General features: G+C 45.1%; 1 protein-coding gene across 2 annotated transcripts in view; it reads right to left on the minus strand.

The window, feature by feature from the left end:
• The window catches only part of commd1 (copper metabolism (Murr1) domain containing 1), a 127,453-nt gene extending 119,231 nt beyond the window's left edge, over positions 1-8,222 (minus strand). For both annotated transcript variants that reach the window (XM_060831123.1, XM_060831122.1), the window contains exon 1: positions 8,031-8,222. In XM_060831123.1, coding sequence (XP_060687106.1) covers positions 8,031-8,201 — 171 coding nt within the window. In that variant the 5' untranslated portion in view covers positions 8,202-8,222. The remainder of the gene's footprint in view (positions 1-8,030) is intronic.
• Between the last annotated feature and the right edge of the window lie 6,431 nt (positions 8,223-14,653).

The raw sequence follows: 14,653 nt of genomic DNA on the forward strand, positions 1-14,653 counted from the left end.
TGAAAATAGATAAGGCCCTTGGGCTGGATGGGATTTGTCCAAGGATCCTCTGGGAAGCCAGGAAGGAGATTGTTGAGCCTTTGGCATTGATCTTGAATTCGTCATTGTCGACAGGAATAGTGCCAGAAGACCGGAGGATAGCAGATGTGGTTCCCCTGTTCAAGAAGGAGAGTAGAGACAACCCTGGTAATTATAGACCAGTGAGCCTTACTTCAGTTGTTGGTAAAGTGTTGGAAAAGCTTATAAAAGGATTTATAATCATCTCAAAGACTAATTTGATTAGGGAGAGTCAGCACGGTTTTATGAAGGGTAGGTCGTGCCTCACAAACCTTATTGAGCTCTTTGAGAAGGTGACCAAACAGATAGATGAGAGTAAACCGGGTGATGTGGTGTATATGGATTTCAGCAAGACGTTCAATAAGGTTCCCCACAGTAAGCTATTGTACAAAATGCAGAGGAATGGGATTGAGGGAGATATAGCAGTCTGGATCAGTAATTGGCTTGCTGAAAGACGACAGAGGGTGGTGGATGATGGGAAATGTTCATCTTGAAGTCCAGTTACCAGTGGCGTACTGCAAGGGCCGGTATTGGGCCCACTGCTGTTTGTCATTTTAATAAACTACCTGGATGAGGGTGTAGAAGGGTAGGTTATTAAATTTGCAGACGACACTAAGGTTGGTGGAGTTGTGGATAGTGACGAAGGATGTTGTAGGTTCGAGAGAGACATAGACAAGCTGCAGAGCTGACCTGAGAGGTGACAAATGGAGTTTAATGCAGACAAGCGTGAGGTGATTCAGTTTGGTCAGAGTAACCAGAATGCAAAGTACTGGGCTAATGGTAAGATTCTTGGTAGTGTAGATGAGCAGAGAGATCTCTATGTCCAGGTACACAGATCCTTGAAGGTTGCCACCCAGGTTGACAGGGTTGTTAAGAAGGCATACAGTGAGGGATCTAAGATGGCGGCGATCTGAGAAGATCACACTGCAGAGCTTCGCATCACAGCAGGAGCAGGACGGTCCTTTAACCACCCAACCCAGGTCATCAGGATTTCTTGGGGCATTGGAAAGATTGTGGAGCCCCAAGAAACATTTAAAAATTAACTTACCTATATTTTCAGCTATCCAGAAATGCCTAAAAAGGGAAGAGGAACATCTAAGGCCGGTCCTGCAGCAGCCTCGGAGCAGATTACTCTCCAGGACCTGGTGAACCAGCTCTCGAAATCTCGCGAGATATTGCGGAAACAGATTGAAGAGAAGCTGGCTCCAGTCTCTCTCATGCTGCAGAAGCATGAGCAGCAGCTGGGAGACCTGGAGAAGAGGAGGATGAGGTGGAGCACAGGGTCACAGTGGTGGAAGCCGATGCCAGTTCATTCAACGAACAGATCCAAGCCCTCAAGACGCAGATTCATAATTTGCGTGACCAAGTGGATGGTCTTGAAAACATGGGTGGAGAAAAAACATTCGAATTATCGAATTATCGAGGGTAGGAAGGTGAGTGGCCTGCGGAATTTGTTGAAGATTGGCTTCCAAAATTCCTTGACTTGGAAACTGGCATGAGAGGATTGAAGATAGAGAGGGCTCACCGGGTCACAGCGCAGAGGTCGGGTCTGGGTCAATGCCCTCGTCCTTTCCTTGTGCGGTTCCATCATTACCGGGATAAGGAGAGAGTTGTGGAGGCTTCCAGACTCCAGGGGAAGGATCCAAAGGCCCTAATTTACAAGGGGTCTAAGATCATGTTTTTTCAGGACTTTTCAGTGGCGGTGATCCAGAAACGAAAATCGTATGATGGTGTCAAGAGAAGATTGAAGGACTTTGGGATTCAGTACTCCCTGAGATATCCGGCAGTGCTTCGGATCACCTTAGATGGATCCATGCATCTCTTTGACACATTGGAGAAGGCAACAGACTTTGTGGACAAACTAACCTAATTTAAACAATTGTAATACGTATAAATACTGTTACTTGGGTAGGCGTTTATCATTCTGTAAAAGAAATGGAGGAAATCAGTTGGAGCTTTGTTTTTCCCCTTTTTTTTCCTCTATTGATAATTTTTTTTTAAAACTATGTCTGGTGGTGGTTAAGATGTACATTTTAAATTTCTAAGTTAGGACATACCAAAGGATGGGTGGGGGATTTATTCCCTTTTTTTAAATAAAAGATTTGTTTTTATTGATACTGATATTCTATGGGGTGTTTATTCTTTTTAGTTTGTGCTTGCGAAGTGGCTCTAGCTGGGAGAAGTGAAGGTGGTGGAGATGGTTAGATGCCTATTTATGGGCAGTTCAGGACGGGTAGTTGCCCCCTCCGGGCAGGGAGTGAGTTCCTCTACTCAGCGCTATTGGTGCGTTATATGTTGGTTTGTTTTCTGGTTTTTGTTGTTTTTTATTTTTAATAATTTTCTATGTTTGTTAAATGTACTGGTTTTAGTTTATGTAGTTTTTATATTTGGTGGACCATGCGACACTAAGGCTCAGCAATTTGTGGTTCGGGTTCCTCCTCTCTGGAATTTAAATGTAATTGCAGAAGACTATGGCTAATGATTTGATTAAATGGTGTACCTGGAATATCAAGGGAAGTCACTCACCAATTACGAGGAAGGAGGTACTTTTGAGTCTTAGAAAGGAGAGGGTGGGTATTGCTTTGTTACAGGAGACACATTTGGATGACAAGGAGCATCTGAAATTACAGCAGAATGGCTTTGACCGAGCTTATTTTTCATCATTTAATACCAGAAGTAGGAGTGGCTATATTGGTAAGGAAAAATCTTTCATTTAAATTGGTGGAATGCGTTAAAGACACATACGAGAGGTTTTTAATTCTTAAAGCCTTGATAAATGGGGAAGAAAATGGCATTTTAAATGTTTATTGTCCCCCAGCTCACCCTCTTGGTAGATGCTTTTTCTAAACTGATAAGTCTCAAGTCTCGGCACCTCATTATCGGGGGAGATTTTAACTGCCTCATGGACCCCACAGTAGACAGGTTGCCTAAAGGTCCCTCGATACCCTCTGCACAAACTAAACAGTTATTGTGTTTGTGTGGGGAATTAGGATTGGTGGACGTCTGGAGGTGTCTCCACCATACAGGTCGGGATTTTACGTTTTTCTCCAATCCGCACAGATGTCACACGAAGATTGATATTTTTCTGACCCCTGCGGTAACCCTGGATCCTGTACGATTGGTAATATTGCCATCTCTGATCATGCTCTAGAGTACCTCATGGTTAAAATTAAGGATATTACAGTGGATTCAAGGTCCTGGCGAATGGACCGTTTTATTCTCACGGACAGCAAATTTGTGGACTATTTCTCTGGGGAATTTCGGGCCTTCCTAGACATCAACATAGGCTCGGTTGATAGCTCATCTGTTCTCTGGGAAACTGCCAGAGCTTATGCCAGAGGGTTAGTTATTTCGTATTCCACAAGTAGGAAGCAGCAGAAGGGTGAGCAGCAACGTCTCCTTGAAGCACAGTTGAAGGCAGCTGAGAAGGCCTTTTTGACAGACCCTCGTTGGTCAAACTACAGAGGATTACGGCACGCAGACGGCAAAGAAGGAGCTGGCATTTGCAAAGCAAAGGTTATATGAGCATGGTGACAAGCCAAGCAAATACTTAGCATACCTTGCCAGAAATAGATGTGCCCCACAAACCATTACAGTGATTAGGGAAGGGTCTGGGAACCTAACATGTGATTCTAAAAAGATTAATATGGTGTTCCAGAGATTCTACTCTCAGTTATATCTGTCTGAGAATTGTGAGGAGGGACAGGTCAAAATGGAATCCTTTTTTAGAGATTTGAAGCTCCCAGGTGTGACTCCCGAACAACAGTGCTTTCTCAATGCCCCATTATCAGAACAAGAAGTGCAGGAAGCTGTGAGGCAGCTTCAGAGTGGAAAGGCGCCCGGTTCTGATATAAATTCCTTATGGAATTCACTGGGAAGTCTAAGTATACTGTCAGGCCCGATGCTGAATATGTTTAATGATTCATATAGTTATGTTTGTCTCCCACCATCTCTGAGAGAGGCCAATATTTCACTTATTCTTAAAAAAGGGAAGGATCCGGAAGACTGTGCTTCATACAGGCCCATTTCGCTCTTAAATGTGGACTTTAAGATCCTCTCTAAGGCTCTTGCGGTAAGGCTGAAAATTGTATTACCCTCTATTATTAAAGAGGATCAGACGGGCTTCATAGAGGGTCGCAGATCCTCCAATAACATTAGGAGGCTGATGAACATAATTCAAGCATGCCAACAGCAGTCAATACAGGGATTGGTGATTTCTTTAGATGCAGAGAAGGCATTTGACTGAATTGAGTGGCCGTACCTTTTCTATACTCTAGACCGGTTTGGTCTGGGTGAAGTTTTCATAAGATGGGTAAAGGTTCTCTACAGTGTACCTCTTGCTGCGGTCATTACCAACGGGGTACGATCAAGCAATTTTAATATTTCTAGGGACAGCTGGCAGGGCTGTCCCCTTTCACCATTACTTTTTACGTTGGTGATTGAACCGTTGGCAGAGGCCATTCGTGGGGATCTCAATATATCAGCTCCAGAAGTGGGGTCAAAATTACATAAGATAGCACTGTATGCAGATGATGTTCTAATTTTCTTGACAAATCCAGCAGTCTAAGTGCCTTGCCTGATACAATGCATTCACGCATTTGGTGCTTTTTCAGGGTGTAAGGTTAATTTTGCTAAATCAGAGGCTATGCCTATGGGTGGTGTTAAGAAAGAGTCGGCTCTTGAGAGTGACTATAGATTCCTATTTAGGTTTTCACAGGGGATTTTGTGTATTTGGACATATTCATTACTCCAGTTCTGGATTGGCTGTTCAAAGCCAATTTTACTCAATTGTTTGAAAAAATTAAACAAGATCTCCAAAAATGGGAGGCATTTCCAGTCTCATGGTTGGGTTGGATAGCGCTTATCAAGATGAATATTCTCCCTGGTTTATATACGGATGTTCCCCCTGATTTTCAATAAACAAACACTCAGGAGTCTGAACAGTTGGTTCAGCTCCTTTACCTGGCACTGTAAACGGCCCCTCATTAAATTAGCCAAACTGCAGTTGCCTCACAGATTGGGGGGGAGTAGACCTTCCGAACATTAAAAATTACCAATTAAGCTCGCTTTTGACCTACGTAAGTGATTGGGTTTGTGGGGACCCTCTTTTAATATGGCTAGATATCAAAGTCTCCCAGGCAAGGTGCTCTCTTATCAGTTTGTTGTTTTTGGACAAGGTGACGACAGTTAGGGAATATTGCCATAACTTAATAGTCATCAATACTGTAAAAGCATAGAGGGCAATTCGACAAAGGGAAGGTAATATTGGCAAAACATCTTTGTTTACAGCTTTAGTGGGTATGTCGAGTTTTCGACCAGGTATGATGGATTCAGGATTTAAACATTGAGCAGCTAGGGGTATATCTTGCATGGGTGATTTATTTGAGGGAGATGTAATGATGGCCTTCGATCAGTTAGTACGGAAGTACAAGTTACTTCACAGAGACCTCTTTCGTTTTTTTCAAGTTAGGGGTTTTATTCAAAAAAGGACCTCACTTTTGACTGATCCCTACAAATCTGACATAGAAAGAGGGGTACTAAAGGCTAAGAGTACACTCTCTGCCAGTACTCTATATCACCAATTGGGGGTGCCACCTCAGACGAGTCTGATCGACTCTGCAAGATGTGGGAAAGAGAGCTAGGTGCTGAAGTTTCTTCAGAGGCATGGAAGGATATTTGAGAGAATGCAAGGAAGATATCAATTTGCAATAGGACCCATACTTTACAATTGAAGGTTCTCCACAGGGCCCACTTAGCCCCAGACCGTTTGTCAAAATTGAAACTAGGGGTGTCTTCACCATGCCCAAGTGCAAGGTCTGTACAGGTACTCTTACCCATTATCTTTGGTCTTGTGACAGGATTCAAACATGTTGGAGCGCTGTCGTGGGTGCAATGGAGGGGATTTTAGGTGTGGGGTGGAGAAGGACCCCATTTTGCTCCTTTTGGGCCTACCCATTGTATTTCCTGCAGACTTTTCAACATTCTTACATTCTGTGCAAGGAAGAATATCTTGTTTGGGTGGATATCAGAAAACCTCCCAGGTCTGTCGGGTTGGCGGAAGATTGTTATCGAGCATATTCCCCTGGATTTTCTCACAAATATGGTACACCACAAAACTGAGAATTTTTATAAGACATGGCAACCCTTTTTGAAATGCCTGGATACAGATTTATCTGCCACACTAACAAGGGATTTTATATAGCCGTAACGATTGTGTTTCATGAGTCCAATATCCAGGGAGAAGGAACTGTGAATGTATGAGTGTTTTGCTTGGCTGGGCTGAGTTTTTACTATTTATAGTAAATCAGGAGGGTTGGATAGGGTGGACAAGAAGGGTGACGGAGAGGAGGTATAGCTTTAAATTGAGGGGTGGTAGATATAGGACAGATGTCAGAGGTAGTTTCTTTACTCAGAGAGTGGTAAGGGTATGGAATGCTTTGCCTACAACAGAAGTAAATGTACTTAAAGTTGGCAAATCTAAATCGTCATTGGACAAGCATATGGATGTACATGGAATAGTGTAGGTTAGATGGGCTTCAGATTGGTATGACAGGTCGGCGCAACAGAGGGCCGAAGAGCCTGTACTGCGCTGTAATGTTCTATGTTCTGGTTTATTAATGAACTATGTACTCATTTTACAGGGAGGAGCATCCAGGTCAGGCAACAGACATATTGATTGGGTAACTGTTGCAATCAGAGAGTATCAATAGCAAAGATTAAACCATCTGGTGTTACACAATGTATGTTCTTAACCTTAATTGGCCTCACATAAAGAATACTTTTTACTTTGTTAAAATGACTTTACATACTGAACACTTCCAATATTGTTAAATGGCTCAACAGAATGACCGCTTTTCCACCTTGTTAACCCATTACCCTTGCCTCCAGCACCCTAGTGTTAACTGCAAGCTCTTATCTGATCTGAGTCATGCTCAGCTGAACCTCTTGCTTCACAAAATTCAAAACTTAACTCTTTCTCTACACACATTCTCACTCGGGTCTTAAAGGAAGCAGTAGCAGAGAAAGTTGATCCAGCAGTTTTAATATTCCCTAATGCAGTAAAGATTCAAGTGAATGGGAAAAACACCAATTCATCCTAATTCGAATCGGGAGGCATCAAGTAGGAAAATACAGACTAGTTTAACATCTGTTAGAAACCATTATTAAGGAAGTATTAAACAAGACAATGGAACTGGTCCATTGGTCCATCAGACTTAGCATGATTTTATGAAGGGTAAATCATGATTGACTAGAGTTCTTCAAAAATATAACTAGCAAAGTGAATAATGGCAATCCTGTAAACATATTACATCTGGACTTCCAAAGGTATTTAATAAGGCTGCCACACATTTAGTTAGTTGCCTTTTAATTCCTAAAACCAAAATGAATACACAAGAATTAATACACAAGCTAAGGTCACATGGGTTAGCTTGAACAAAGAATTGGCTAACCAACAAAAAGCAAAGTCTGGGTAAATGTGTATTTTTCTGAAACTGTGACTCGTGGGGTGCCACAGCGTTCAGTCCTTGGAATCCAACTACTTACACTCTATCATAATGACTTGGATGCAGGAATAGAAATCATCATTGCCCAATTTGGTGATGACATTAAAATAGATGGCAAATAAGTTACAACAAAATAAAAACATTCTGAATAGATAAAGATGTTAGGTGTATAGGTCAAACTTGACAGGGGTTAATGTGGATGAGTGTGAGGTTATTCATTTTTGTTTTAGGAATTAAAAGGCAACTTAACTAAACGGAAAAAGGCTTCAGTGCAGAGGGATCCCGGTGTCCTCGAACATGAATGGCAGGAAACTATGGTGTAGTTACAATAGGTAGTTTTTAAAAAGTAAATGTAGTTTTGGCAGCGCTGGAAAAAGGCACTGAGTGCAAAAGTGAGGAAATTTTGCTGCAACTGGACAAAGCTGAAGGGGAGGGGCCCAGGGTGGGCGGAGTCACGTTTACACTTACCCGCAGTATCCCAGCCATTTTCTCGAGCAGAATTCTGAAATCTTGCTGCGGCAGATCAGGATAGAGCTGCTCTTTCAGCATTTGCTCGGTAATGCCAGAGCTGCGATAGTAGGTGAGCTGAACCAAGCCACTCAATAAGCCGCTGAGGGGCTGAGAACGCTGCTCCGCCATGATGCTCTGACGTCACGAGCAGACCGGTCGACCTTTGACCCCTTTTCCTCACATAGCCCCAGAAAGGATCTGTAGCGTCCCACAACGGTTTATAGTTGAAATGCAGCGACCTGATTCAGCACTTTAAATGTCACTCATCCACCACTGCAGCTTCCAATCCCACTGCTGCTGCAGCACCTCCAATGCAGCTTCCAATACCACTGGTGCAGCACCTCCTTCAATGCAGTTCCACTGCAGCCCCCAATACCACAACTGCTGCAGCTCCTCCAATGCATCTCCACCTCCGCTGCAGTTCCCAATACCACTGCAGTTTCACCTGTGGTTCCCAGCTACTCTGCATTGCATCTCTCAGCAGTGCTGACGCTGTCAGTAAATTGTACTCTGACAGAGGCAGAAATCTTCATTACAATTAAAAAAGGACATGGTACTCTTGAAATTCCAGAATATACAAAGCTGTGGACCAAGATCTACTGGTAAGTTGTTCTAGTTTTTGACATATGATCAAATTGACCTTACCAGGGAATGCTGAAAATGTGTTTATCAATGAAGCACCTGGATTTGTTTGAAGAATGTGTCCAGTTCACTCATGTCCTTTAAGAAAGAGAATCTTACTCTCTTACCTAAGAAGGGTGGTAAGGACAAGCCAGGGAACTATTGACTGGTGAGCCTGACATTAGTGGTGGGCAAGTTGTTGGAGGGAATCCTGAGGAACAGGATGTACATGTATTTGGAAAGGCCAGTAAAAAATGAGGTCTGCAGATGCTGGAGATCACAGCTGCAAATGTGTTGCTGGTCAAAGCACAGCAGGCCAGGCAGCATCTCAGGAATAGAGAAAGGCCAGGACTGTTTAGGGATCAGAGAAAGTGAGGACTGCAGATGCTGGAGATCAGAGCTGAAAATGTGTTGCTGGAAAAGCGCAGCAGGTCAGGCAACATCCAAGGAGCAGGAGAATCGACGTTTTGGCATGAGCCCTTCTTCAGGAATGAGGAAAGTGTGCCACGCAGGCTAAGATAAAAGGTAGGGAGGAGGGACTTGGGGGAGGAGCATTGGAAATGCGATAGGTGGAAGGAGGTCAAGGTGAGGGTGATAAGGTGAGGGTGATAGGCTGGAGTGGGGGTGGAGAGGTCAGGAAGAAGATTGCAGGTTAGGAAGGTGGTGCTGAGTTCGAGGGTTGGGGGGAGGGGAAATGAGGAAACTGGAGAAGTCTGAGTTCAGCCCTTGTGGTTGGAGGGTTCCTAGGTGGAAGATGAGGTGCTCTTTCTCCAGACGTCGTGTTGCTATGGTCTGGCTATGGAGGAGTGGAGTGGGAGGGGGAGTTGAAGTGTTGAGCCACGGGGTGGTTGGGTTGGTTGGTTCGGTTGTCCCAGAGGTGTTCTCTGAAACATTCCGCAAGTAGGCGACCTGTCTCCCCAATATAGAGGAGGCCTCATCGGGTGCAGCGGATGCTGTAAATGATGTGTGTAAAGGTGCAGGCGAATTTGTGGCAGATATGGAAGGATCCCTTGGGGCCTTGGAGGGAAATAAGGGGGGAGGTGTGGGCGCAAGATTTGCATTTCTTGCGGTTGCAGGGGAAGGTGCTGGGAGTGGAGGTTGGGTTGGTGGGGGGTGTGGACCTGACGAGGGAGTCACGGAGGGAGTGGTCTTTTCGGAACGCTGATAGGGGAGGGAAGGGAAGTATATCCCTGGTGGTGGGGTCCGTTTGGAGATGGCGGAAATGGTGACGGATGATACGATGTATATGGAGGTTGGTGGGGTGGTAAGTGAGGACCAATGGGATTCTGTCCTGGTGGTGGTTGGAGGGGCGGGGCTCAAAGGCGGACGAGCGGGAAGTGGAGATGCGGTGGAGAGCATCGTCGATCACGTCTGGGGGGAATTCTGGTCTTTGAAGATTCTGGAAAATTCTGGAAAAGCCATAGATATCATAGAATCCCTTCAGGGTAAAAGCAGGCCATTCGGCCAATCAAGTCCACACAGATCCTCTGAAGAATATCACACCCAGATCCCGCCCATCCCCCCCCCCCCCGCCCCCCTCATACCTAATCCCTGTAACCCTGCGTTTTACATGGTTAATCCACCTAGCCCACAGATCCCTGGACACAATGGGCAATTTAACATGACCAATCCACCTAAACTGCAAATCTCTTGACTGTGGGAAGAAATCAGAGCACACAGAGGAAACCCATGTCGACACTGGGGGATTGGAAAACTGCCAATGTAACATTCTTATTCAAATGCGAGGGAGCTAAAAAAAGTAACTCGTCACCATTTGGCTTAACATCTATTAAGGGGAAATGTTAAACATCTTGGATGTAATAGCAGAGCATTTAGAAACACAAAATCAAGTAGAGTCGGCAAGGCTTCATGAAAAGGAAATTGTGCCTAACAAGGTTATTACACATCTTTGAAGAGTTCTGAAGCGGGTGGGGAAAGGAAACCAGTAGATATAACATATTTGGACTTCCACAAAGCGTTCGATAAGTTACCATACATAAGGCTAGAAAAAAAGATGAAAGCAGGTGGTGGTGCAGATACTGAATTAGCATGGATAAAGGACTGGCGAACTAAGAAGACAAAGTTTAGATAAAGGTTACACTTTCAAGATAACAACCTGTAACTAGTGAGTGTTATGGGAATCAATTCTGGGCCACAATTATTTACAATATGCATATCATTAACATGGACAAAGAAAGAACCAATTTTGTAGTTGACAGAAAAAATGGGTGTGAAAACAAGTAGTGAGGAATCAACAGAATTGTAAAATCATTGAGTCATAAAGCTGATGTCCTAAATAAATCTAGTCCCATTTGACAGCATTTGGCTCATATCCCTCTAAACCCTTCCTATTCATATACCCATCCAGATGCCTTTTAAACATTGTTATTGTACAATGATTTTTAACATTGTGGAGGAGGTGTTGTCACCTATCCTTATAGATTGCGGTCTGGAGGTTAGGAAGTCAAGGATCCAGTTACAGAGTGGGGAGCAGAGTCCTATGTCTCAGAGTTTGGTTGGGATTATGCTGTTGAAGGTGGAGCTAAAATCAATAAATAGGAGTCTGACATCGATTTCCTTGTTATCCAAATGGTCCAGGGGGGAGTGTAGGGCCAGGGAGCTTGCGTTGCCATGGATCTATTGCAATGGTAGATGAGCTGTAGTGGATCAGGACAATCTGGAGTTGATGTGTGTCAATACTAATCTCTCAAAGCACTTCATTACAATGGGTGTCAGAGCCACCAGGCAAGAGTCATTAAGGACATTGCTTGATTTTATTTCACACAGGGATGATAATGATATATTTCAAGCAGAATGGAACTTGACATCATTGTCAGGAGAGGTTAAAGATGTCGGCAAATACTCCGACCCAGTAGTCTCCATAGGATCTGAGTGCACAGTCAGGGACTCCATCCAGGCCATTGTTTTCAATGGGTTCACTCTCAAGAAGGCCAATCTGATGTCTGCGTGGTTGCAAAAGTACCTGTGATTTTTGGAGCACAGAAACAGACCCTTTGGTTCAACTCATCCATGCTGACTAGACATCCCAATCTAACCTAGTCCCATTTGCCAGCATTTGGCTAAAATCCCTCTAAACTCTTCTGATTCATATCCCCATCCAGGTGTCTTTTAAATATTTAAATGTTCCTGCCTCCACCACTTCCTCTGACAACTCGTTCCATGTAAGCATCACCCTCTGCTTGAAAAAGTTACCCCTCAGGCTAACCCTAACCCTAATCCTCACCCTCATTTGAAAGTTGAGTTGGTTGGGTTTGTACTCATTGGAGAATGGAAGAATGAGAGAGAGTGTGATTGAAACATATAAGGTTCTTAGAAGATTGACAGGAGAGTTGCTCGCACTTGTATGAGTATCTCAGATCAGAAGCCACTCTCAGAATAAGGGATTGACTGGTTAAGACACAGATGAGGAGGAATTTCTTCTTTCATGGAGGATTATGAATTAGTAAACTGTTATTCATAAGGCCACATTTTCTGAAGTAGTGTCACTGGACCCGAAATGTTAACTCTGATTTCTCTCCACAAAAGCTGCCAGACCTGTTGAGATTTTCCAGCAATTTCTGTTTTTGTTGGGTTTTCTGTTGTCATTTTTAGTGCATAGCCAGGAGGTCCACCCAGTTTAATTCCTTCGAGCCTCCTGAACATTTTGACAGTGTGACTTGTTGGGCCATTTCAGAGTCAAACACATTGCTGAGAGTCAAGATTAAAGTAGTGCTGCAAAAGCAAAGCAGGCAGGTCAGGCAGTGTGAGAAACGAAGCTCACTCACTTCAATCATTTCAGTCTGAGACAAGATCTGAATCAGTAGTATCGTTTATTACACTCTTGCCAGAGGGGTATGATGTCCACTGTCCACAAGGCACACACACACTGAATTTAACGAGTACACAATATTTGTGTAATTTGTGTCTCTTTCCTCCTCCCATTGCTCCTCTGCTGTTTACATCTGTTTCTAGTCTAAACCTGGCTGTTTATCTCTGAACTCATCCAGCCTTGTCCGTGACAAGATGTTTGTCTCTGGCCTCACAAAGCCGTTTGACCACCTCCCTCTGTGATCTTATTGTTATTTATCCTTCAAAAAAGCAATATTTCCTTTTATTCTTTATTTACACAGAGCCTTAATAGTGTTTCTTTTTGTTTTTGCTGAAGTGGGCAACAGATGCTTGTAACTGTTTGTACAGGCATATGGAGCTTAACCTACACCCCCTCTCCTCACAGCACCTTATCTGTCTGTAACATCTGCAAATGTGTTGCTGGTCAAAGCACAGCAGGTTAGGCAGCATCTCAGGAATAGAGAATTCGACGTTTCGAGCATAAGCCCTTCATCAGGAATAAGAGAGAGAGAGCCAAGCCAGCTGAGATAAAAGGTAGGGAGGAGGGACTAGGGGGAGGGGCGATGGAGGTGGGATAGGTGGAAGGAGGTCAAGGTGAGGGTGATAGGCCGGAGTGGGGTGGGGGCGGAGAGGTCAGGAAGAGGATTGCAGGTTAGGAGGGCGGTGCTGAGTTGAGGGAACCGACTGAGACAAGGTGGGGGGAGGGGAAATGAGGAAGCTGGAGAAATCTGAATTCATACCTTGTGGTTGGAGGGTTCCCAGGCGGAAGATGAGGCGCTCCTCCTCCAGCCGTTGTGTAGTTGTGTTCTGCCGGTGGAGGAGTCCAAGGACCTGCATGTCCTCGGTGGAGTGGGAGGGGGAGTTAAAGTGTTGAGCCACGGGGTGATTGGGTTGGTTGGTTCGGGCGGCCCGGAGGTGTTCTCTGAAGCGTTCCGCAAGTAAGCGGCCTGTCTCACCAATATAGAGGAGGCCACATCGGGTGCAGCGGATGCAATAGATGATGTGTGTGGAGGTACAGGTGAACTTGTGGCGGATATGGAAGGATCCCTTGGGGCCTTGGAGGGAAGTGAGTGTGGAGGTGTGGGCGCAAGTTTTACATTTCCTGCGGTTGCAGGGGAAGGTGCCGGGGGTGGAGGTTGGGTTGGTGGGGGGTGTGGATCTGACAAGGGAGTCACGAAGGGAGTGGTCCTTGCGGAACGCTGATAGGGGAGGGGAGGGAAATATATCCTTGGTGGTGGGGTCCGTTTGGAGGTGGCGGAAATGGCGGCGGATAATACGTTGTATGCGCAGGTTGGTGGGGTGGTAGGTGAGAACCAGTGGGGTTCTGTCTTGGTGGCGGTTGGAGGAGCGGGGCTCAAGGGCGGAGGAGCGGGAAGTGGAGGAGATGCGGTGGAGGGCATCGTCGATCACGTCTGGGGGGAATCTGCGGTCCTTGAAGAAGGAGGCCATCTGGGTTGTGCGGTGTTGGAATTGGTCCTCCTGGGAGCAGATGCGGCGGAGACGAAGGAATTGGGAATATGGGATGGCGTTTTTACAGGGGGCAGGGTGGGAGGAGGTGTAGTCCAGGTAGCTGTGGGAGTCAGTCGGTTTATAATAGATGTCTGTGTTGAGTCGGTCGCCCGAGATAGAAATGGAAAGGTCTAGGAAGGGGAGGGAGGAGTCTGAGACAGTCCAGGTGAATTTCAGGTCGGGATGGAAGGTGTTAGTAAAGTTGATGAACTGTTCAACCTCCTCGTGGGAGCACGAGGCAGCGCCGATACAGTCATCGATGTAGCGGAGGAAAAGGTGGGGGGTGGTGCCAGTGTAGTTGCGGAAGATGGACTGTTCCACATATCCTACAAAGAGGCAGGCATAGCTGGGGCCCATGCGGGTGCCCATGGCAACTCCTTTAGTTTGGAGGAAGTGGGAGGATTTATCTCAGCCGGCTTGGCTCTCTCTCTCTTATTCCTGATGAAGGGCTTATGCTCGAAACGTCGAATTCTCTATTCCTGAGATGCTGCCTAACCTGCTGTGCTTTGACCAGCAACACATTTGCAGCTGTGATCTCCAGCATCTGCAGACCTCATTTTTTACTTGTCTGTAACATCTACCATTGTTTGCACGCACATTTC

Source organism: Hemiscyllium ocellatum, chromosome 10 (genome assembly GCF_020745735.1).
Source record: "Hemiscyllium ocellatum isolate sHemOce1 chromosome 10, sHemOce1.pat.X.cur, whole genome shotgun sequence".
Lineage (NCBI taxonomy): Eukaryota > Metazoa > Chordata > Chondrichthyes > Orectolobiformes > Hemiscylliidae > Hemiscyllium > Hemiscyllium ocellatum.